At 50.9% G+C, this 22,388-nt stretch overlaps 2 protein-coding genes across 3 annotated transcripts in view; one reads left to right on the top strand and one right to left on the bottom strand.

Annotated features, from left to right (window-relative positions):
* Window positions 1–12,361, top strand: part of RHBDF2 (rhomboid 5 homolog 2) — an 81,982-nt gene extending 69,621 nt beyond the window's left edge. For both annotated transcript variants that reach the window (XM_077833758.1, XM_077833759.1), the window contains exons 10-18: window positions 1,006–1,080; window positions 1,713–1,874; window positions 3,435–3,541; window positions 4,377–4,440; window positions 4,739–4,833; window positions 5,499–5,574; window positions 6,256–6,356; window positions 6,845–6,998; window positions 9,785–12,361. In XM_077833758.1, coding sequence (XP_077689884.1) covers window positions 1,006–1,080; window positions 1,713–1,874; window positions 3,435–3,541; window positions 4,377–4,440; window positions 4,739–4,833; window positions 5,499–5,574; window positions 6,256–6,356; window positions 6,845–6,998; window positions 9,785–10,204 — 1,254 coding nt within the window. In that variant the 3' untranslated portion in view covers window positions 10,205–12,361. The remainder of the gene's footprint in view (window positions 1–1,005; window positions 1,081–1,712; window positions 1,875–3,434; window positions 3,542–4,376; window positions 4,441–4,738; window positions 4,834–5,498; window positions 5,575–6,255; window positions 6,357–6,844; window positions 6,999–9,784) is intronic.
* A 4,589-nt stretch (window positions 12,362–16,950) lies between these two features.
* On the bottom strand, window positions 16,951–21,759 carry AANAT (aralkylamine N-acetyltransferase). Its single transcript, XM_077834113.1, has 3 exons — window positions 21,603–21,759; window positions 18,660–18,814; window positions 16,951–17,331 (listed from the first exon to the last, which is right to left on the bottom strand). The coding sequence occupies exons 1-3, from the start codon at window positions 21,757–21,759 to the stop codon at window positions 17,026–17,028; spliced, it is 618 nt and encodes a 205-aa protein (XP_077690239.1). The 3' UTR covers window positions 16,951–17,025.
* Window positions 21,760–22,388: the final 629 nt, after the last annotated feature.

Genomic DNA, 22,388 nt, shown 5'->3' with positions numbered 1-22,388 from the left:
TTGGTGCTGTCTAGCCTATCGAGTCCCTTGGGCTAATGGTACCTTTGGCACTGCCTGTCTCTCTGGGGAATCCTGTCTCCAATGCCAGGACTCCAGTAGCTGATTTAAAGCAAGTCTGTTGCCCCAGCTCTGCTGAATGCCAGCAAAATGGGGATTATCCCATGCAGGCTTAATTCTCCAGCATCTCTCCAGGCATACAGTTAGCCAGGTGGCTCCCTTTCTCTCCTAGGTACCCAGGCACTGAAAGGAAGGCAGGAATTAAGCTTCCTGGGAAGATGGCCAACATTTATTCTTTCCTGTAATCTTTTTTTCTTCTTAACCTCACACTCTGGAAAAAGCAGCCGTTGTACTACCTCCCACTGAACGTGTACAGACAGACTTGGATTTCTTTCGGTTTTAAATGGCCTCAGGAGTGATGGGGTTACCATGTTTAGTGTCTTTGTGACTCCATATCAAACGTGCTCAGTTTCTGAGCAACAGGAATGTCTTTTCCCCCTCGCTGATCACCCTGAAATCCAGCCTGGGATCTCAGTAGCAAGGATGGTCCAGTGGATAAAGCACTGGACTGGACTTGGGAAACATGAGTCAAATTCCCAGCCCTGCCACTGTCTTCCAGTGTGACCTTGGGCAAGTTACTTGATCGTCCTGTTTCTCCTTTTGTAAAATGAGGTAGCGCTGCCCTACCTTGTAGGGGTGCTGAGAGGCTCAAATCTAATCATGATCATGAGGTGAGGCTGCATAAGTACATAGAAAGACTTGAAATGAAGCTGGTCTTCCCCTGTGGGCCAAGTTATTCTCTAAATTATACCTGGGCAACACAATGAAAGCTCCTATGTCATTAAGGCCCTTCACTGTTCTATGAGACAAAGAGAAGCCAGCCTGACTCTTGGATCCCAGGCCAAGTTTGCAGGGCTGGCAGTTGGAAAAATCCATCTTGTTAAACCTTGGGTCCTTTTTGCTGTGAATTACACTGTGTGACTTTTAAACGTTGTGCCCTCTTGGCAGGTGCTGAGAAACAAAGGTGTGTATGAGAGTGTGAAGTACATCCAGCAGGAGAACTTCTGGATTGGCCCAGGCTCGGTAAGGGATATGTCTAGGTTGTTTTGTTTTGGTTTTTTTTTCCTCTCCTCCTTTGCCTCGCAGGAAGCAGAGAGGAACGTACCCTTTAGTGCAGAGGGAAGGAGAAACAAGGTTCTAACAGCTGCTGTCCAAACGTCTCTTGCACACAGCTTTATCCAGCAGGTCAGGCCTGGCCTGTTGCAGCCCCGTGCTGTTCCGTCTCTAGGCTCTCTTTCAACCCCCATCTGTGTTGCTGGTAACTTTTTGTGATGTGGCTCAGCCCACTGAGTGCTATAGACTGTGACCATTCTTGGGGTACCCTGGACTGAGAGCCACCTTGTTACCCCCTAGCCTTGCCTGGGGTGCCTGGCTGTTAGCTCCTCACCCCACCAGACTTTCAGCCACTCCAGCGCTCTCCTCAAGGCTATGCCAACCCCATCTGCCTTGCAGGATCACAGCAGGTGCACCCAAGTCCCTTGGAAGCACTCCCCTGTGATATCCAGCCTCTGAAACTGGCTACACGCAGAAATCCCAGATCCTCTGTCCCAAAGGTGAAGTGTACGCCAGTTTTCCCTTAAACCACCACTTCTGTATAACCCACAGCACTTTAATGGCACAAAAGATGGCTTGTATTGAATTGTATTGTGTTTCAGATTGACCTGATCCACCTGGGAGCCAAGTTCTCCCCTTGCATCCGCAAGGACCAGCAGGTTGAGAAGCGCATTCAAAAAGAGAGAGAGCAGGAGCGTAACTCGGGCTGCTGCGTCCAAAATGACAACTCAGGCTGCATCCAGACTCAGCGAAAAGACTGTTCGGTGAGTGCGATAGGCTGCCTATCTACTATGGGACAAGAAAACCTCCAGGAATCCCAAGGACAGCTGCAAGACTAATGCAGACAGGACTTTGGGGTGTGTACAATGTGGGGGACAGAAGACTGTCTACTTGCTGTGATTAGGTCAGGGAAGGAACCAGGAAAGATACCTGCTAGCAAAGAACCAAGAGAGTGGTGAGGCAAGGTGGGGTTCAAGTGTAAAGTGGTGCTGACCTCTGGCTTTGTCTCATGTACCATTTTAACTTGTTATAAGTCAAGCGTTAGGAATCAGGACCTCCCTTCTGATGACTCCACTTAAGTTTCCATCTCTCTTTGTGCCTAATGGTCTCCGCAAGCTAAGACTCTTAAATATGAACAATGCAGGAAGCCCACTGTGCTTACCTTATTCTTATGCTTCTGCGTATTAACACTACAGAGACCATTAGACACAAAGGAAACGTAAGAGGAGCCCATCAGATGGTAAGTCATGATTCAGTTCACACCATCTCAGGGACCCAATGAACCTGAAAACTAAAACTAGACTGGATCTTTTATACCCCTGCTTTATGCAGCTCGTGGGATATACACCATATTGAATCACTTTCCATGATCACAGCAAGATTAATATCTGCCTACTATGTGGCACTTTAGATCCTCTCTAATTGTGCTTCTAATTATTATCCCACATCACTTATTTCTTAATTCCTGTTCCCATTCATGTGATGGGTTACTCTTTTAATGGAATCTTCCATGTTAGCTGCACCAGACATGATGAGAGAGCAGCAGGTGGTCCTTCCTACCAACTCTGCACCTGGTACTGCTTTTCCTGGCTGCATGCAGCAGAGATGACTTTAAACATTGTGCGTATAGATGCACAATGTTTACTGGTGGTCTTGCACAGCAACTGGCAGTGTGCAGGGCTCTGCACATGTGGGTGTCATGTCACATTGCTGTGCCACCAGGAGAGGCAAATTCAGTTGCTCTTTGAAGATGTTTTCTTCAAGTTGGCCCACTGGATGGATAACAGCTAATGTGTTAAGCAGGGTCAAACGCTGACAACAAAGTCATGAATGATACATGCAAGAAATTCAACACACTGTCGCTTCCGTTTAAATAATATGAATTATGACTAGGGTGTGCTGCCACAGATTCCAAGATTTGTGCAATGCTTAGGGGTGATTTCTTGCACCTGATTGCTTTCGCTCACTTTTTAGAGAACATCCTAAATAACACAAATTGATTTTAATACAATTGTTTTTCCCAATGTAAGTCTCTTTAATGTCGTGATAGCTACACAACATTAAAGAGAATTACAAAGGGAATTAGGGGGAGCTCACCCACAGGACAAGAAGCATCTCACTAAAACAGCCATCCGGGAGGCAATATATGATTCCAGGATGGCTCTTCCACAAGCGGGTGGATATTTGGAAGTGCAGAGAGGAATTGTGGGGTCTGACTGAATGGACCCATGTTCGAATGAGCTGGTTTGAACACATCAAATCTATGTATCTGTTTAACAACTAAAAAACCCCACACTCCAAATTCCCATTCTCTGGAACTGCAGGAGACGTTAGCAACTTTCACAAAGTGGCCAGATTCTAACTCCCCGACGATGCTCAGCAATTCCAGCTGGAAGCGAACATCCGGGGCTGTATGCCATCAGGACCCCAGGTATGGGCACCACGCCGGAGAAAGGGGAGGGAACAGGAGGGGTAGTTGAATAGGAACGAGGGATTGGAGGCAGGCCATGATAAGTCTCCATGTCTGCAGGGGGGCTTGGGAACCATATACCATGGGTGGAGGTGGGTGGGTCTTGGCTTTGCTATTTCCAGCTCTGCTATAAAAGGGTTGTACTGAGGGAGAATGTTCATGCCCATGGCACCTTGCATCTGAGGCTCTCAAAGCACTTTTCCAAACACACGTTTTTCCCACGACTTTCTGTGAGAGCTCAGGTAAGTCGGTTTCAGTTCACTCAGTTTCTTCTTCCCTTTAAAGATAGGGAAGAAGAAACTGAGTGAACTGAAACCGACTTACCTGAGCTCTCACAGAAAGTCGGCATCAGCTAGAAGTAGAACCCAGAAGCCCTGACTGCCAGTCTTGTGCTGTAACCATGTCTGTCTGTTTGTCTTAATTCATGGGGTGAGACAGAGGAGAAATGCATTTACCCATTGGATGCTTACATTTGTGTGCATGTGACCCGGGCCTCTGGGCATGTGACACGGTCCACCCAAGAGCACATTAAACTGTCTGTGTTAGGGAGTGCACACAGTCCCCTTCCTTGTACTGCCGCAGTCAGCCTGGGCATGGTCCATAGTAAAGTCTGGCCCTCAGAGACCAAAGAGAATGAACTGGGGACTCTGCACTGAGGTGGGAGGAGAGAGAAGCTACCCAGACCCCTGTGAGTGCTCGTCCAGGACTGACAGCCCAGAGGGTTTCGCTGTCAGAGGGTCCCAGACAAAGGCTGCACCAGCAGAACCCTTCCTCACTGATTGCTCCACCCCCACAGGACGTGCGAGGAGCCAGCCTCCACCCCGCCTCACGTCTGGCCAGATGACATTACCAAGTGGCCGGTAAGGAGTCTCCTGGGAATATTTTGCTGTTTCCCTTCCCGTTCATCGCCAGAAATGCCCATAGCGTTCTGGGAGAGGCCTCCTGGCCTAGAAAGACAGAGAAATAAAAGGCTGCTTTTGGACCAAGCTGGGGAACCCCTGTGACCAGAGAAGTGCCAGTGTGGATGTAACATACCCCAGCGTGATGGGTCTGGGTGGTGGAACTCCCCCTTGCCCGCTATCCATCTGCACTTGTGCACTCAGCTGCAGTACGTGCATGTCTCCCGTCCTATAACCAGTTCTTTACGTTTCCTTTTAGATTTGCACCTATCAAGCCAAAAACAACCACACAGGCTTTTTGCACCTGGACTGTGAGATCAAAGGGAGACCGTGCTGTATCGGTACCAAAGGCAGGTAAGCTGCACCCATGCTCCTCCAGGCAGCATTCCTGATGCGACTGGACCTTGCCATGCCAGTGGTCAAGATCCCTATTCTACTCATAGCATTAGTCTTGTGTTATACGGGTAAAGGAGAGGGGACAGAGCCAAGGGCTAATCTGAGACAACTGCTCTGGACCCAGTGGGGTAAAGCTCATTCCCACTGGCCTTGCATGCCTGACTCTGTCGTCATGTACCCAGAGGGATGTAGAATGTGCATGGAAACTGCTACTGGACTACTGTGCCCTTGGGAGACCAGTGTCCTGGGGCTATGCCTTATCATAGGAGGGTTTGCTTCTTCAGTTAACTTCCTTGGGATCTTTCTTGGAAAAGATGCTTCCTTCTGGGACACCAGTCATTGACTTAAGACCCCTGTAGGTCTGTTGTGATGGGCAGATAGCCCTTCTTGTGAAAGGCAGAAAATGCCCCAGGGCATTAATAAGCTGGGAGCTGCAAGTTTCAGCCAAACCCTGTAAATGCAGTGTGGAGTTAAGCAGCTAGGCCAGACTGAGCCTGGATAGACTCCTCCATCTTGTCCCTGTGCCGAGGGAAGAATAAACGAGGATCTGGGCTTTGAGCGCGCAGGGGAAGGGAACGGGATCCCTGCATGAAGTGACCCCACCTTGTCCTCCTTTGAGCTAGCTGCGAGATCACCACGCGGGAATACTGCGAGTTCATGCACGGCTACTTCCATGAGGAGGCAACTCTCTGCTCGCAGGTGAGCCGAGCCTGGGGCAGCTGGGCTAGAGAAATGCTGTGCGGGGGGGCCTAACGCTCAGTCTGTGCTTCCCTGAGCTGAATGCTTTGCGTGTTGGCCAATGGCCAGGCTGGCGGTGTATCTCCATGAAACCACCATCGGGGGCAGTCTGCCAGCTGCCTTGAGGAGCTGGATCAGCACACCGCTCAGTGGTGGCTGGGAATAAAAAGGGGTAGATCCTTGCTGGTCCAAAGCAGAGCAGTCCTAGGGACGAGGGCATGCTCTGAGAATGACAAGAGCCTGATCAATAAAGCAGCATCTGGCCCTGAAGCAGCCTGCAATGGTGTATCAGCACCTACCAGGCAGGAAAATGCACTTCCTGGGTATAAGCTTGGGCGCCAGAGAAGTCCACCCACCCCATATCTCTGCTAGGCACCCACACTGCCCTGGCGCTTTGCCTCTTAACCTGTGGGAGTCACGCTCCCCTGTGACCTGACCCATTCATGGTGGGGTTTTCAATGAATGAGCCATGGGCAGGTCGAGGCTGCTTTGCTGGACCTGATAAATAGCCTGAAAACGTGCTTTGCTATGAGTTGGCTGTCGCCTGTGCTCTCCCTCTCCAGCCTCCATTCGTCCCTCTGGGATGTGGCCATGAGCCAGCGCTGCTCGTTTCACCCTGTAGTGCTTTCCCTTCCCTTTCAGGTTCATTGCTTGGATGATGTGTGTGGCCTCCTGCCCTTTCTGAACCCGGAAATCCCCGATCAGTTCTACAGACTCTGGCTTTCCCTTTTCCTTCACGCCGGGTAAGAAGCAGTGTGGGTGCGGGGAGGGGATCCTCTGTTTTTCCAAGAGCCTCCCTCTGCAGGCATGTCTCAGGCAAGCCCACTGATGCTCATGCAATCAAACAACGTGCCCCGGAACAGGGATACGACTAGCCATTGGACAGTGGCATGCCCATTGGTTGATCCACTGTCTCGTTACTCCCTGACGTGACAGATGCTATGGGTAAAGGGCTAATGAAGAAGAGCATGAAACTGCATTTCCCCCACCCAGCCTCCAAGAATGAAAATGAGCTGTCCCTGCACCCAAACAGTCTCTTCCCATCCTCCCGTAGCTGCCAATCCAGACTCCTCTGCCGGGACAGTTCTTGTAGGAAATGAGTTTGGTTTTGATTTAGATGAAGCCCGAGTAGCTCTAATCCCCACTGTGAGTGGGCGATGGAGTGGGGTGAGAGGGAACGGGATAGGTGCAGAGGGTTGCAGACTAAGCATCTGTGTGTATATTTTCATAGGATAGTTCACTGCCTGGTATCAGTGATCTTCCAGATGACAATCCTCAGGGATTTGGAGAAGCTGGCAGGCTGGCATAGGATCTCGATCATCTTCATCCTCAGCGGCATCACTGGCAACCTGGCCAGTGCCATCTTCCTTCCATACCGGGCAGAGGTAAGGGTGCTCTGAGACCCAGGGGTGGGGTGTTTGCCGCTGTCGCTCTTTAGCCCTGCCAGCTTTCAGGCACTCTCGCCATCAGCCAGAGATCTAGGGCCTCGCGGGGGACTGACAGTTAACAGCGTTGTTTAGTGCAGCTGCAAGGTGCTGGTTTGACGTCCCTGTGGGCTGAAGCCCTCTAGCTATTCCCAGAGCAGGTACAGCACAGGTTCCAACAGCACCAGCTGCCCTGCCCTGCTGATGGGCCTCAGGCTGCCCCTTCTCTGGGGACCAGCTGTGAGGGTGAAAAGGGCTTGGCCGCTCTGCTCAAGGCTATGAGTCCGAAGCACGTGGACTAACCCAGAGACCCAGCCATGGCTTAACGTGCAGGAACTGCCTGGTGGTTCTGCATGGCAGGTCCCCCGTACGCTGGTCCATTCTGCCCTCCGTACAGTGTGTGATGCCGGGCTGCTCTCGGGTTGGTGGCCTGAGCTCATTTAACATTCTCTGCCATGGGCATTCAGCCAGCAGCTGTTTTCCCTGGTACCCTTTGCCCTTTCTGTGCCTGATGCTGCTCGTCACATCACCCGGGGAATAGTTGAGAGGGCACCTCCGTCGGTTCCTTGTAACAAGCAACTTGGCCCCCGGGCTTCTGACCCAGACCCGGAATGTGGGCTCGGTAGCCTGTGATGCAAAGGAAATGGATAACGGGATTAACCACCACAGCAGGATGGAGAGAGGGTGGGGAGAAAATCAGTGGTAGCAGTCCAGCTTTCTCGACTTCTTAAACCGATTGCTCTAGTTCCTGAGCTGAGAAGGGAGGTTTTGGAGGGATTTATAGGTGACCCCAGTCTGCAAAGCAGCTGCTGCCTTTCACTCATTTTTCCTCCTTGCTGCTTCCATCCCACACTCCCTGACCTTGTGGGGGTAGGGTCTCCCCGCTGCACAGCCTTTTGCTCACTCAGAGGCACCTTCCCTGGAGCTGTCTGCTCATTTTGTCGCAGGAAAGGGGTGATTGCTGTAGAGATCAGGTAAAAAAAAAAAAAAAAAAAAGTCACGCCTTCTAGGCTCCAAGGCCCACCCTGGGTAAAGGGGAGAAGAGACAGCAGCATCCCTCTGAGCCATGTCCTGCAGGTTGGGCTTTTACAGCCCACTGAGAGCTGGGGGTGCTTGGCACCTCAAACTCTAGTGCTTAGTGCCCAGTACCCCAGTTCAGGATTGGTTCCCCAGTGTGCTAGGTGCTGGAGGAGGCGATTACAGTTGGAGGATGATGGTTTTTTAAGGATGTTCTATAGCCATCTGCTTCGGCACTGACTTTCCAGATGCAGCTGCCCCTCCAATGCAGGGGAGTTTATTCCTTCTACTCATGGCAATCGGGAGTGGGGGGGCTTCCTGAGCTCTGAACTGCATTGGAGCAGACCTATGGTGATGTGTATTAAATAGGGACAGTCGCCCACTGTGTGAACAACTAGGGGTATGGCTTAGAACTGGTTCCTTTTTGTAACCGGAGTTGCCATTGACTGTAGACTAGTCGAAGGTAAGCAAAGGGCATAGTTCAGCTAAACTGCATAAATCTTAATCTTTCTCCAGACTCCTTGGTAGTGGGGATCGGGCCCTGATTTCTCTCCTCAGTCATAATCCAGGAGTCCTAGGTACAGCAGCCTGAGCAAAGAGAGAGAGTCCAAAAAAGTTTTCAGTCTGAGTTGTGGCTGACCCATGTGTCCTCTTTACTGGGGGTGCAGCCTGACCGTAATCCACTTCTCTGTCTCATGTGCAGGGTTTGCACGTGCCACGCCGTCCCATGTACCCACACGTGAGCATGCATGCACCCTGCGGGTTTACGCACCAGGCAGATGGCTAATCTGTCAGCAGAATTCTGATGGGCTTTGCATTAGATCACACACACGTAATCCCTTTGATTTGTTTGAGTTAGCCTGTGGGGCGGGATGGCTGCTGAGCCACCAAAAGTACTGACTTCTCTGGAAACCAAAGTACTGAACTCTCCTTTTCTATGGCCGCTTCCCAGCAGGTCTGAGCAGCCCTGGGCACCAGGGCTCTTGTCCCAAGCCGCCAATGGGAGCCTTTCCAGCTAGGAAACAGTGTCCAGTTCATTCGTCCTTCCCTGTCCTCGCTGTCCCTCTGCTTCACCTCTGCCATCCCCGCCCCTCTGGTGTGCAGGGAGTAGGGGGAGCATTGCTGGTCAGTCCCCTTTGCTGGGTCTCTTCCTGTCTCACCCACCTGCACTGGGAACAGGTTCTGCCCTTGGATGAATCAGGAGCCAGAACAGATTCCAACTCGCCCTCCGGTGGCTGTTTGCTGCCTGTGATAAATTAGACGCGTCTTGGGAAAGCTGATGGCTGTGCTAGCTGGATGCACCGAAAGCTGTCTGGAGCGCCATTGGCTTGAGCTGGATATTTGTCTTTAACTTGGCGCCTCTAGCGGTAAAGCAAAAGCAAGTGACGAGTCAGAGCCCAGGTCACAGGGGAGCAGCTTATTGCTGTTTCACCTCGTCAGGATTTAAACAAAGGACAGCACATGTCAAAATAGTTGAATGAGCCCATGACGGGGTTTACCTAGTCCCAGCCCTCTGTGTACACGCTAGCAGACAAAGCCTTTGAGTAGAAAGAGAGGCACCAGGAGGGCAGTGCCTTGCCCAAGGTCATCCAGCAAGTCAGTGGCGGACAGGGAATAGAACGCAGTTCTCCTAATTCCCATGATGTCCTAATCACTGGACCATGTTTTTACTCCTGTAACTGAACTAAGTTTGAGTGGGACACTGTAACTCCCATCTTTATCTCCCTCAGGTTGGCCCTGCTGGATCCCAGTTTGGCTTGCTGGCCTGTCTCTTCGTGGAGCTCTTTCAAAGCTGGCAGATCCTAGAGAAGCCCTGGAAGGCTTTTCTGAACCTCTTTGGGATCGTCCTCTTTCTGTTTCTGTGCGGCCTCCTGCCTTGGATTGACAATATCGCCCACATCTTCGGCTTTCTCAGCGGCCTCCTGCTGTCCTTCGCCTTCCTTCCCTACATCACCTTTGGCACCGGGGATAAGTACCGCAAGCGGGCCATGATCATTGTCTCCCTGCTGGTCTTTGTGGGTCTCTTTGCCTCCCTGGTGATCTGGCTCTACGTCTACCCCATCAACTGGCACTGGATCGAGTATCTCACCTGCCTGCCCTTCACCAGCAAGTTCTGCGAGAAGTATGACCTGGACCAGGTTTTGCACTGATCCCACAGCCTGGAGACAGGGCAGGATGGGGCAGAGGTTTTAACATGGAAAGTTGGCACCAGCTGGATTTTCTCAGTGACTGGGAAAGTGGCTTCAAGTCAGGGTGCAGCGGAGAGGGGCGGACGTTGCCGTTAAGTGCCCCCAATCCTCTTCTCTGCTGTCTAAAGCCATGCAGGATGTTCACTCAGGGCTAGGCCTGCCTCAGAGCCACAGTCTGTCCCTTAGCGCTGGTGCAGGGCACTGGGCAGGTGCTGTTATTTTGGGGACACGGGGGGGAACTGCCCTGGTTGATCACTGCTGGATGTGGGAAGGAGTGGAGCTGAACTGACCTGGTTTGCATTTGGTCCAGCCAACGTGGGACAGATCTGTCACCCCACATTGAAAAGCCGTAATCCCCAGGTCCAGCTGCCGGCATGGGAGCCCAGCAGCCACTTCACATGGGAAAGACCCGAACCAAATTGGGAATGTGGGAGACTTTGGTGCTCTTGTTCCATGCTGGGGAAAGGCCTCCAGTGGGCTGTGCTCTGAGGTGATGACCCTGTGCAGGGACTTGTGTTGCCAAACAGCCCTCACCGGTGCCTCTCCCTCTTACCCTCAGTGAATCCTTCCATGGTGAAACTGCTGGATCCTTCCTTATGGGACTGAAGCCCCAAGAATGAGGCGTTTCAGGGCTTGCCTTGAAAGCACCCAAATGACACCTGTTGAACTCTGTCAGCAAAATCTGCCTCTTTTCCCCACCTGCTGCATCTCTTTCAATGGTCTCCCTTTCCTGACCTGCACTGTACAGCCCTTCCTTCCTTGTGCCTAATGGCATGAGATGGGGCTTCCCATCCTGTAGCCCCATCCCATCTGAGTGCCTTGCGGGTACTGTGAATTGTACTGTGAAAACGAACCCCTTTTGCAGGGGGCACTTTTTATATGCCAATATTTCTTACCTCCATAAAGCTCTAGAGGAAAACACCAGTGATCAGCGATAGTGCCTGAACCAAATGCTCACTGGTAAGAGTCCTCGAGTGATCTTTGGGAATACTAGTCGTTCTAGCGGCTCCATTCAGTGAATGCTGGTGCCTGGCTCAGAGGAAACTGATCGGTTTTAATGACACTGCTCAGGCTGATGCAGAGTCTGATCTCCAGTGTGGTGCATAAGGGCTAATTCTGCCCACTTAAGTTGAGCAGTGCTTTGCTGTGAAAACTGCTCTGTTTGCATATTTAAGGTACCACTTCCGCCCAAGGAGGGGTGGTGGAATTGGGCCATCAGCAACACTTATTTTTTCAGTCCCAACCTTCATCATCAAAGTATCCCAAACTTTGTTTGCTCTTTAAAGTAGTGAAGGCCCCTTTTTAAAACCATTGGCGCTTGGGGATTACATGCAAGGAATAGGATTTTTGAGGCTGGAGTTTTCCTTGTGTAAGCACAGAGACGCAGACTTGCCTCCATCTGGCTTGCTACCGGAATCCGTGTGTTCCTCGCCAGGAAACTGTTGTAAAGATGAACTAACAGAATAACATGCTGCTGATAGTTCTGGGTCAGTGTGCATGCATTTGCTGAGGAAGGCACAAGAAGCGGGGGGGCATGGGTTAGTTAGCAACTCTTACAGCCCCACCTTGCTTCAGACCCTTGGGGTTTCTAAATTCTCCTCTCACGATATGACTGTCAGAAGGTGATTCTCCACATTTGGCACAGTATTACCTCTCTTTTTTTTTTTAACCCACAAGGGGGGGTGGGTAGATTTTGCGTGAAAGAGGAACTGCTGACTATCCCTTCAGTGTCCAAATCGTGATCTTGGAGAATGGACCAAAAAGCGCACAGAGAAATACCAAATCTTAGTTTATTCCTTATCTTCTAGTGCCCAAGGACAATAACTATCCAGGTAGTAAAAGCATGCCAGATACTATCCTATATGGTTCCTGTATATTAACTTGGCCATTCGACTCTTTAAGTTAACAAGTAATCCAACGTTTAATTATCTTGTAACTAGGAGACTGGATCTCATGATAGAGAGAAATAACAATTAAGCTCTTAAGCATGGTATTTGGACCAGGTAGAGCTGGGCTTTTGAAATTACACTGCTGCGTTACTGGCTGAGATCTTGTTTTAAAAAGCAAATATAAGTTCTTTTTAAGTCCTCAGTAAATTAAAATAATTCCATCCATGAATCGAAGTGGAAAGTGCTTCCTTTAACACCGATTTTTGAAGCTTTAAGAGCGTGTTAATAGTGGGAAGACAGAGGCATTCTTCTTGGGGTCCCTCGTTCTGAGACCGCCTGCGATGGACCGTGTTTCCCTTCTGGCGGCTGTTCAGTATGTTGTGTGCCATGCACTGAGGCGAAGGCTTGAATAATGGATGGAGACCAAACTGCTGTCTCCTGCACAGATGTGGGCTGGGGTTGGGTCAACAATAAAGGAGGAAGCTTGCCCTGCTGCTGCCTATGCTGTACTTCCTCTCTGGCTAGCCAGGGATGTCAGTTAAAGATTGAATAATGAATGCCTGGCATTGCTCTCCTGAGCCCGGTGGCGCAGTCTGAGCCATGGCAGCATACGGTGTCGGTACATATTGCTCTAAGCACCCTAATGGCCTGTCTGGCTTGTGATCAGCTGTCTCTGTAAACGAAGCAGGGAGATGGGCCTCTTCAGCTCATACATTTCACACCGATTAAACAGCTTCTCCCATCGCACTTGTGCATCTGGAAACTTCTCCCTGGGTTAGCAAAGATGAACTGTGCTGGTGCTGGGCCACATGGTGTCCCAGTGCACTTGGGCTGGGTGGTTGGCTACATACAGGGTGTGCTTCGTTACTGCCTCCAGTCCCACTCTGACCGCCCTCCCCCTGCCCTTCCATGCGAGTTTATCCAAAAACTGGAGCGCTACCCTGTCATCACTGATGCTTTTCAGTACTGTTTCCTTTAATAAATGTGTCTGTATTTAATGAGAAGCGCACGAAGCCCATTTTCCAGGCTCAGCTGCTGCCGCTGGATAGATGACACTAGGTGGGGGTAGTGACACTTGTTTTGTGACCAGTTGGGGGAGGGAGGGTGAAATAAACAGAGCCATGGTTGACTCTAAAGCCGAAGCATAAATTAAATGATGGTGAAATACAAATTGTCTAAACTCTTCTTAATTCTGTTCTCTTAATCTGTGGCCCCTGAAGGGTCTTGGGTCAGTTACCCTGTAGCAGAACCCACCAGTGCTTCCTTGGCTCTTCTCCCAAATGCAGTCAATCTCCTAGGCAGGTGCCCTCATACCACTGCCCAGTAAAGAGAGAACAGTGTGGTCTCATTACGACTTCATCTCTTTCGCAAATGTATTACCATGCGCTGCATAATTCGTATCGATGGCACTTAGCATCTGAGCACCTCTCACGCTAACGTGCCTGGGAGGTAGGGCCATGGGATTATCCCCATTTCACAGGTGGGGGAGCTGAGGCTCAGAGAGTCAGTTGCACAAGGTCTCTCAGGAAATCTGTGGTGGTGCAAGGAACTCAACCCAAGTGTTCAAAGATCATAGACTAGTGCCCTAACCACTGGACTATCCTTCCTCTCTAGTAGTGTGCTACACCAGCCTTCCATGCACTTTATATATGGCTAATGCTGTATCCCAACCCAAAGCTCACTGGAGTCTCTTCATTGGTGCTAGATCAGATGCTATTTAATGGCACTTGGCACTTTCAAATGCCTATATCGTTTATTTCTCTAGTTGTGGGTTTCCTTACTGACTTGGTCATCTGCAATGGCCTCTTAACGGCAGATTCAACAAGGTTTTGCTCTCTGTGAAACTTAGGAAGCTACTGAATCCTGGCGCTTGGAGACAATCAAGGGCATTCCAGTGACAAAACCCATGAGACTTCCACGTGGCTTGTGGTGTTCCTGGACTCCATTCGGTGGCGTTTGCAGTCCCCAAACTCAAGTCTGCCTCGTGTGGTGATAAATGGAGCTGCACTGCCCATCACGCTGGCTAGTGCCAACTGCCTTTTCCTGCTGCTGCCATCTCCCCTTTCTCACATGAAGGCTTTAAATGCTGCCTGCTTTGACTGCCACTACAATAGCAGTCCCTCGTGCTTCTGCAGCAGCCTTCACTGGAACAGTCCTCTCCTACAGTGGAAGCTGTCCCCTGTAGTATTGGGACCAAGCAGGTGGCCAATTTTTGTACTGTTCAGAGCCAGGCCTATGTCCTGTCTGCATTCCATGCTGGTGCAAGTTCACATGCAGGCTCTGTGTTTGCTTCTTGGCCAAAGGCCCTCTTATGGGATTTTAAACAAGTGCCCGCATGTGGTAACAGACTGAGCAGCAGGAACGGAGCTGCCCCTTTACGCAGGCCTAGTCGACGCTAGGAAAGGTTTGCCCATGTAGCTATACCAACCAATTCTCCCAGTGTCCTCACTGCTTATACTGGCAACAAATGCTTTTGCCAGTATAGCTTACACCAGGTCTCCAGACAACATATCCTGGCAAAAGGACTCCTCCATCCACGCTAGGGCTTTGGCTGGTCTAGAAGGTTCACAAAAGCAACACCCCTACCCGACATTACTATAATGGCGACATTTTCTAGCATAGACCTGGGCGCAGTTCCCCTGCGAAAGACAGAGGGTGGGTTAACTCCAGACAGTGAGCAGAGTCCAGTGGGAGGGGCTGCAGCCGTGGAGCAGGAGTGGGGTGGATGGAAATCCTGTCCTTCCTGCTTTAAACTCAAACTGCCCCGATGGTGAGAATACACCAGACAGGCCTGGCCCTGGTGTGGGAGAGCCAGGTATGCTGGGAGTCCCATGTACAGCCTGCTGTATTTGTGGTGTGCTGATAGCAGCCAGGTCCTATTAGAGCGCTCTGATCTGTCCTTCCTTACGAGAGACGTTCCCGAAAGGTAGGACTGCATTTCCTCCATCCTGCACAAAACCACTCTCCCCTCCCTTCTGCTGTAACTTCCGAAGATGCTTTTTGGGAAAGGATTGATTTAAAAATTTGTTCTGAATGAAATCAAACTCCAGGCAGGCGAAACTGACCTTGATTTTCTTGCAAGGGGAGGCTAGGAAGGTGAGACAGGCTGGATATCTTTGGAAAGCAGATAGGGCTTCTGAAGATCAATGGAAAGGAAAGGCGGCACAATTCTCTTGTCAGTGACCACCTCCCAGGCTGCTTCAGAGGCCCAGACAGAAGGGAAGGCAGCAGACTTGAGAGTGAAGGACTGTCATTCTGCAGTATCCCTGCAGCAATCATCTTTCAGATTGGGGGTGGGGGTTACCTCCATCCCTTTCGCACTCAATCTTTGCATCAAATGTTCCTTTGTGCAGCAGGCTGGATACTTCCAACCTTCCTGTAGCTTTTAGACTTAGCTAAAACAGCCAGGGAAAGATGCTTTGTGGCCCACTGGCTTTTTGATGTAACTTCTCAAGTGTGCAAACCAAACTCTGCGCCCTTCCCTTTGTTTACCGCTGTTACAGGCTGTTGAATTGTGTTCCAGGAAAAAACACGCCCATCAGAACCCAATTAGAAAACACAACAAATAAATCCTTTATTTGCTGATGAACAAAAGAACTGACAAACAGCACAGGGTTTCCTGGGGGCTTTCAGATTTCCAATGAACTAGGATGGCATGAGCTAGCTCAGGTCTGTACACAGCACTCACTGGTCCATGCGGTGAGTGAGGGAGAGTGGGCTGATATACCCTCTTGTTCTTAAGGAATAAACTAAATGGGGGTGCCACTTTTCTGGATTTTGGAAAACTTTTTGTGTGAGTATCAGATCAATCTGATAGGAATGACTTTTAATCTGTGATTCTCTGGAACCATTATAGTCGTGCTTTGGATTTCACTAGATGAGGACCACAAATATCTTAAAGGATCTGTTGAAAAAGCTACCCCTTAATGACCATTTGGGAGTGGATGGAAAAGTCTATCCAGTGGTGTAGCCTCCTTGCTGGGCCCCTTAGAGAGCATTCAGTCCCATGTTATATTTTGCTCTCCCTCAGGCCTTGAGCGTGCTGTGGTTTGGGGACAGTATCTCCTATATTGGGTTGGAAGTTGGTGCCCTAGTCTGTTGGAGCAGGGGTAGCCATCACTGAGCCTACATTATTATGGGATTTCTCACACTTCCGTTGGTTGTCAACCTATACCAGCAGGAGGGCGAGGGAGGAAGGGCGAGACTTGCTGGAGCCTAGCGTAGCTGAATGTCTCTCACATATGTACAGAACACGCAAGCACGGATTCCACTGAATGCATCACAGCAGAACATGGCAGTGAACAACTAGCGTGAGAAGGCACAGATGGCTCTTCCCACCAGAGACCACCAGAGGTGTCTGCCTCATGTTATTGGCCTTGGAGCATTTGACAAAAAACAAAAACAGGGAATCCATGAACTGATCCATGCGGTGCTGCTTCTCAAGCAATGTTTTTTTCCCCCCTCTCTAACTGCATAACATGCTCTCAGAGCTTTATTACCCCCACTGCTGCTTTTAAGCCAGGAGCTAAAGGGGAGGCCTCGGGCTAGCCAGAACTGACGTACCCCTGTCCTGGGGAGGTCAAACTCAACTGCTGTAGCCTTACGGAGCCTGCCTGTTGAGCCCTGGCCTGGAGAAGAGGCAGGGGTGCTTACTGTGGTTCTGCTGCCTTTCGCTCTGGGTCTGTAAGCTCGATGGCGGGGTCAGCGCTAGGGCCAGTTGAGAGGCAAGTGGGCCGTGCCTGGAGCTACTAGTTAAAAGGCAGCCAGCTGGACCACCAGGCAGGCACAAAAGTCTGCAGTGAGTGTGGCTGCTGTTCATAAGCCGTCTCCCTGTACGCGGGGGCCCGCCCTAACAGTGCCTGAGAAGCGTGGAGGCTGGGGGAAGGCACCATCTCAGCAGCCGCTGTTTCTGCGCATGAAGGCGTGGCCGCACACGGGGTACTGCATCTCGACGAACGCCAGCGAGCCCACGGTGACCTCGCAGGGGCCCTGCGCCTTGAAGCCGCACTTCCGGTAGAAGGGGACGAGGAAGTCCTCGCACATGAGCACGGCCCGCCGCACGTAGGGCAGGCAGCGGAGGTATTGCAGGTAGCGCCACATCAGGATGGAGCCCTTGCCCTGCTGGCGGAAGGTGCGGTGCACGGCCAGCGCGTGGATGTGCACGGTGGTGCCACCGGGCCTGTGCAGGGTCAGCGCGTCCTGCCGGGGGAGGGGAGACAGGAAAGCGTGTCAGCTGGCGGTTCGCTCCCGGCCGCAGGGCCCTCTAATTCTGTATCCAGAGCATTCGTTTGACTAGGCTGCCGATGCAATGGGCCAGATCCTCGGCTGGTGTGAATGAGCAGCTTCCATGGGAATAGGCAGATGCACACCAGCTGCGGCTCTCACCTGATCTATTGGAGGTGTTGTCCAAGTACAAAGTGCTTTGCAGACAGTACCCAAAGGCTCATGATACCCCTGCACCCTGAATAGGTGAAGTCATCCCCATTTCAGAGGGGGAAACTGAGGCACAGAACAGTTAGGACCTGATTGTTCAGAGGTGTTGAGCTCCTAGTCCCCACCTCCCCAATCTCCAAATGACTATAATTGGAGCTGTGGCTTCTGAGCCCTTCCTGAAAATCAGGTCCTACCTGACTTGCCCAGGGTGCCAGAGAGGCAGTGACAGAGCCAGGCACACACCCCCAGAGTCCAGCCTCCTAGTTTCCTGCCCTAACTGATTATAGGGTGCTCCTTCCCCTGCAAAGGCTTACAGGGCCCTTTTCAGTTTTAATTACTTATCATTGCGAAGAGTGGGTTTTTTTAATATTAAACACGTGTTAATACCAAAGCAATAACTCAGTTTTTACTTATTTTTATCCTGTAGCAATTAATACTCCAAGAGATCTCTCTCCAGGAGTGAACTCGCTCTAGGTTGCTTGTAGAAATGGATTAGTTTGTAAAGTGCTTTGCAGAAGAGAGAGGCTGAATCAGCAGGAAGTATATCTGTCCCTAGGAGAACAGCCCTGTTTGTATTGCAGTTAATCATTTGATGGAAGTAACAATATGTTGAGTTTTGGGCTTTCAAGAGAAGCCACACTGTGAATGTGAATGACAGGTGCCGATGGGGAATTTTTTACTTCTCCGTTTCTAGTCCGTAAGGTGGCACTTAGCCAAAGCCCTGTTCCCCAAGAGTTGTGGATGTCTCTGAAATGGAAAAGCCCTTTTGGCAGATAGGGCTGAACCGTAGCTGCAAAGCTGGAGGGGACTAAAGAATGGAGCCTCCCCTGCCCCTTTGAAATACATATAAAATGGGTGTCTTACAAACTGAACTAATTAGGTGCCTTGAGCAGCCCCCGCTCTCCTTCCCTGCACTTGGGGGCTCAGCTCAGCACCCGGGTCACATGCTCCCTTGGAGTAATCTCCAATAACTACAGTGATGCCTATGCACGTTGGACTCCAGCCTCTTGTCTCAAAGCTCCGTCATCGTTCTCTCCATCCCGAGCATGGAAAGGAAACGGAGACAAGATGCAGTAACAGGAGCTGGTTCTTACCTGGCTGAGTTTTTCCTGGTCCCAAAGGGACCCTATAATGAAAGCCACCAGCCGGCCTTCTTCAAACCAGCCAAGTGACAGCTCAGGACACAGGTTCAGAAAGTGGCGGATCTCATCCAGGTGAAGGGGGCAGTCGCCCGAAACAGAAATAAATGCTAGAGAAGAATAAAAACAAAGCAATGTCAAGAGGGAACAGCCTCTCGGAGCTACACTGCACCCTAGGCTGGGAGAACCTCAGGTTAATTGATGATGGGCTGGGAATTGGAGTTTAACAAACATGAGGGGTTTGAACCAGGTACTCGCAGACTCTGGGGAAGTTTGAATCCAGATCTGAACTTTGTGGCTCAAGTCAATCTCTCCTTCCAGGAGGAGAAGCCAGAAAGGACTGGGATTCCCCTTCTCACCCATACATGTTCTGTAAGTTACTGCCTTTTAGGAGTTGGGCACTTCACACATGAGGAAGCAAAGCCCTCGGCTCTCCCAAGCAGGAGATCTGTTCTAGGAACCTGTGCCTGCTCTGTTCTCTGATCAGGACATCTCTGATCCTGGCCACTGCTTTAAGGCTCACTTGTTCGCTGTGCTCTCCCTGTGGGTTTTCTGGGTCATTCTTACAGCATTTAGCGCCCCATTTAAAACCAGTCACAGATATTTATATAGTTTCAAAGTTCCTGCTAACTGATTTGGAAAACACTGGTCTTGAAATTTTAAGATTCTCTCTCCAGCTTGGGAAATGATCAATAAAAGGGAAAGCTGGTTAGCAGTAAAAGTAGTCTGGGTGGAATCTACAAAGGGACTTAGACGTTGCAACACTGAACCTCCCAGCACCTAACTTTTAGGCGCCTCGAAAAATCACAGGCACACCCGGCAATCCACACAGTCGAGTTAGGCACTGAGATTCCCGAGATAATGAACAGGGAGAGACAGGCTCCCTAGACTGGGATCCACAAAGCCAGCATGCTCCGAGCGGAGCTGCCTAAGGTAGTCAACGGGTGATTCTGATGAAAGGAGTGTGCGCTAAGCCCCTCTCCTCTAGGACACAGGTGCTCTGCAACCCCGAGGTAGGTGCCTATCTCTGCTGGCGATCCCTGAACAGCAACAGGGCACCTGCCTTGCCCCATACCAAACAGCTGGAGGTCTCCCACCTCTCGGAGCGCTCTAACCACTGCGCTACAGAATCATTCTCTCTCTCTGGCCCAAGACTGAGAGAATGATTCTGCAGTCCAGTTATACAGTGGGCAGCACCACCATCTCCTCCAGCTGGATTTTGAATGGGACCAGATCTGGGAGGCAACCTCTGAGCATGCCTGCCGGATTGGGCGCCGAATGCCTGTCTTCCTTTGGTTCATGAATTGCTCTGGGGCTTAGGTGGGACATGCCTGGAGGAAGGCAGCAGTGCACATGCTTAGAGGCAGAGACACAGGTGCCTAGGGAACTTCTGCTCTGAAAACATAGGCCCTGAGTGAATTTAGGGAGTTTTGTGCCTCACAGTGGAGCCAAAACTGGGATTTAGGTGCCTAAGTCTTAAGTTTAGGCACCTCAGTATCTGGATCTGAGCCTTTGTGTTTAGGGTTTGAGAACATGGGAAGTGTATATTGCCTTCCGGTAAGAACTGTGGTAGTTGTCTCCCTCTGCTCTGGGCTCCTCCCAGCTTTCATTTCCAGTCTGGTTTTCCATTGCCCTGTATCTTGTGCAGTCATTTACACCTGTGTACAAGAGATCAGAATGGAAGTATTTACATCCACTTTGCTCTCCCTTTGCGCAGGTGTAAATGACATGATGGAAAATCTGATCTTGTTGTCACTAGTGGAAATCCCTCCCTTTTTTTACAGCAGGTGGCAAGTTCTCATTGGTTCTCATACAGGCTTATGCTAGGATGTCTCTTGCCATTGGCCATTGCGACTGTTGCACGGAAATTACTCCCCTTTCTCTAGCAGGTTTGCTTGCATTTCCTTCAAAATTTATCACAAGAGGGAACAAAGGGCCAGACTCAGCCCAGACCCAAGTGGTGATGCGGTTCATGGTTTGCAGGTCTTGCAGACCCAGAGAAATCTCATGAGAAAAACTAGGCTAGATACAAATGCTCTTGGCTCCAATGAGCACTTGATCTGTAACTCTCGGGTTTGAAGACTGAAAAATTGATTCTGACTAATCTGTTTGAATCCCAGCTGGCTTCAGTGTTCAGTGTCTGAAGCACACAGCAAGGAGGGAACACCCCACCTGGAGGAAAAGGGTTATTTGTTCCCAGTGGAATCTGGCCCTTCTGACCCTGCTATGGTGAAAAGCCCTTCCTAGGGCAGGATAAGAGGGCCAAGTGCTTTCTAATGTACCCCAAGGTGTAGGCTGCATTCCTGGCTGCAGGGAGCCTCTCTGGAGAGAAGTGCTGGCATGTGAATAAATGTGACTTCAGCGTGACTCTGTGGAGTCTAGGCATTTTGCTATTGACTCCAATGGGACCAGGAACAGGCCCTTAAATGGGTTCCACCCTATAACACCAGGCTTCCAGCACACTTAAACCTGCCTCCACCTCTGATTCTCCCTATCCTTGTAGGAAGAGTGGGGAGTGCTGACTGGCTTTATCGGGGGAAGGTGAGTTTTCAAATACCCTCACAAAACAGATTGACTGGGGCTTGTAACAGATCTGACCCTGAAGACGCTGGGTGAGAGGTAAATGGGTCGCTCGTTCTCTCTTTCCATTTGTCTCTCCATTGCTACTTGGTTAGCTCTGTAAAGCACTTTGGGCTCCAGCTTCCAAGACAGATGCCATAACAACTCTCAGCTGTTCCTGCCTGGGGTGCTCAGCCCTGGTCCCCTGCAGAAAGAGGGACATTTCCACTTGCATGCCAGCGCCGGGTGCATTTCTGAATTAAGGGCTGGGGTAGTACTGTGGTTTCTTTGCTTCAGCAGGACGGAGGCAGATGGCTAGCGGGGGAGGAGGGCTCTTACCTTCTCTCTCAATCTCAAACACGCTGATTGCATCCTCGGGAGTGAGGCACCGGAACTCGCTGGCGGGAAGCGTGTGGCGGCGTTGGCGTCCGGGCGAGCTCCGCGGAGGCCTCAGGTGAATGGGCTTCAGGAAAGGCAAGGCGCTGATCACGGACATCCTCCTCCTTTATTGCCGGCGTCCTCCGTAAACTTCTCCTCCGTTTGGCCACCGGTGGCGTCAGCGAGTCGCTATTTCAGTAAATCGTCTCCAGCGGGATCAGCCAACTGGCCAAAAATACCTGCCAAGCACGTACTGGATTAGGCAACCTCTCCCCCTTGCTATATATGCATGCCCTGCCCTGCGTGAGCCTGCACAACCACCCAGCCTCTCAGTGCAAACGCGCTCAGGTTCTCGGAGGTAATCGCCGCCCCAATGCAAATGCGGGGCCTCCGCTCAGGGCAACGGGGCTCTGGCATGGGACAGGTCACACAAACCAACCCCACCTGCCAGGCGGCTGAAGCGGAGGAACAAAAGCCAGCCACCTGGCGGCTGAGGCTCTGAGCACTAATGACAGAGCGGAGGGACGAGAAATGGCTTTTAGAGCCTGGGGCCCAGCCAGCAGGGTTAAGTGGTGAGACGGGGGGGTTAATGTGCTGACATGAGTGGGAGAGGGGGGGGGGAGGGAAAGTGGCTCTAAGGTCACCAAAAAGCTGGATCTGGTGACTCAACAAAGCGCTTTTAGGGCCTGATCCTGTCTGGCGCTGAGTCTCTCCTGCTGGGTGTTGAGCACCCGCAACTCACTCTGG

This window comes from Eretmochelys imbricata, chromosome 14 (assembly GCF_965152235.1).
Source record: "Eretmochelys imbricata isolate rEreImb1 chromosome 14, rEreImb1.hap1, whole genome shotgun sequence".
NCBI lineage: Eukaryota > Metazoa > Chordata > Testudines > Cheloniidae > Eretmochelys > Eretmochelys imbricata.
Note: the sequence above shows the minus strand (reverse complement) of the source record. Positions and strands in the feature narration are given on the sequence as shown.

What these genes read in the sequence shown, in the direction of transcription:
- AANAT (XM_077834113.1), bottom strand. Translation starts at nt 21,759, where the DNA reads ATGTCCGTGATCAGCGCCTTGCCTTTCCTGAAGCCCATTCACCTGAGG. An exon ending in GTTTGAGATTGAGAGAGAAG is followed by an intron (nt 18,815 to 21,602) that starts GTAAGAGCCCTC and finishes ATTCTTCTCTAG; the next exon opens with CATTTATTTCTGTTTCGGGC. An exon ending in ACCAGGAAAAACTCAGCCAG is followed by an intron (nt 17,332 to 18,659) that starts GTAAGAACCAGC and finishes CTCCCCCGGCAG; the next exon opens with GACGCGCTGACCCTGCACAG.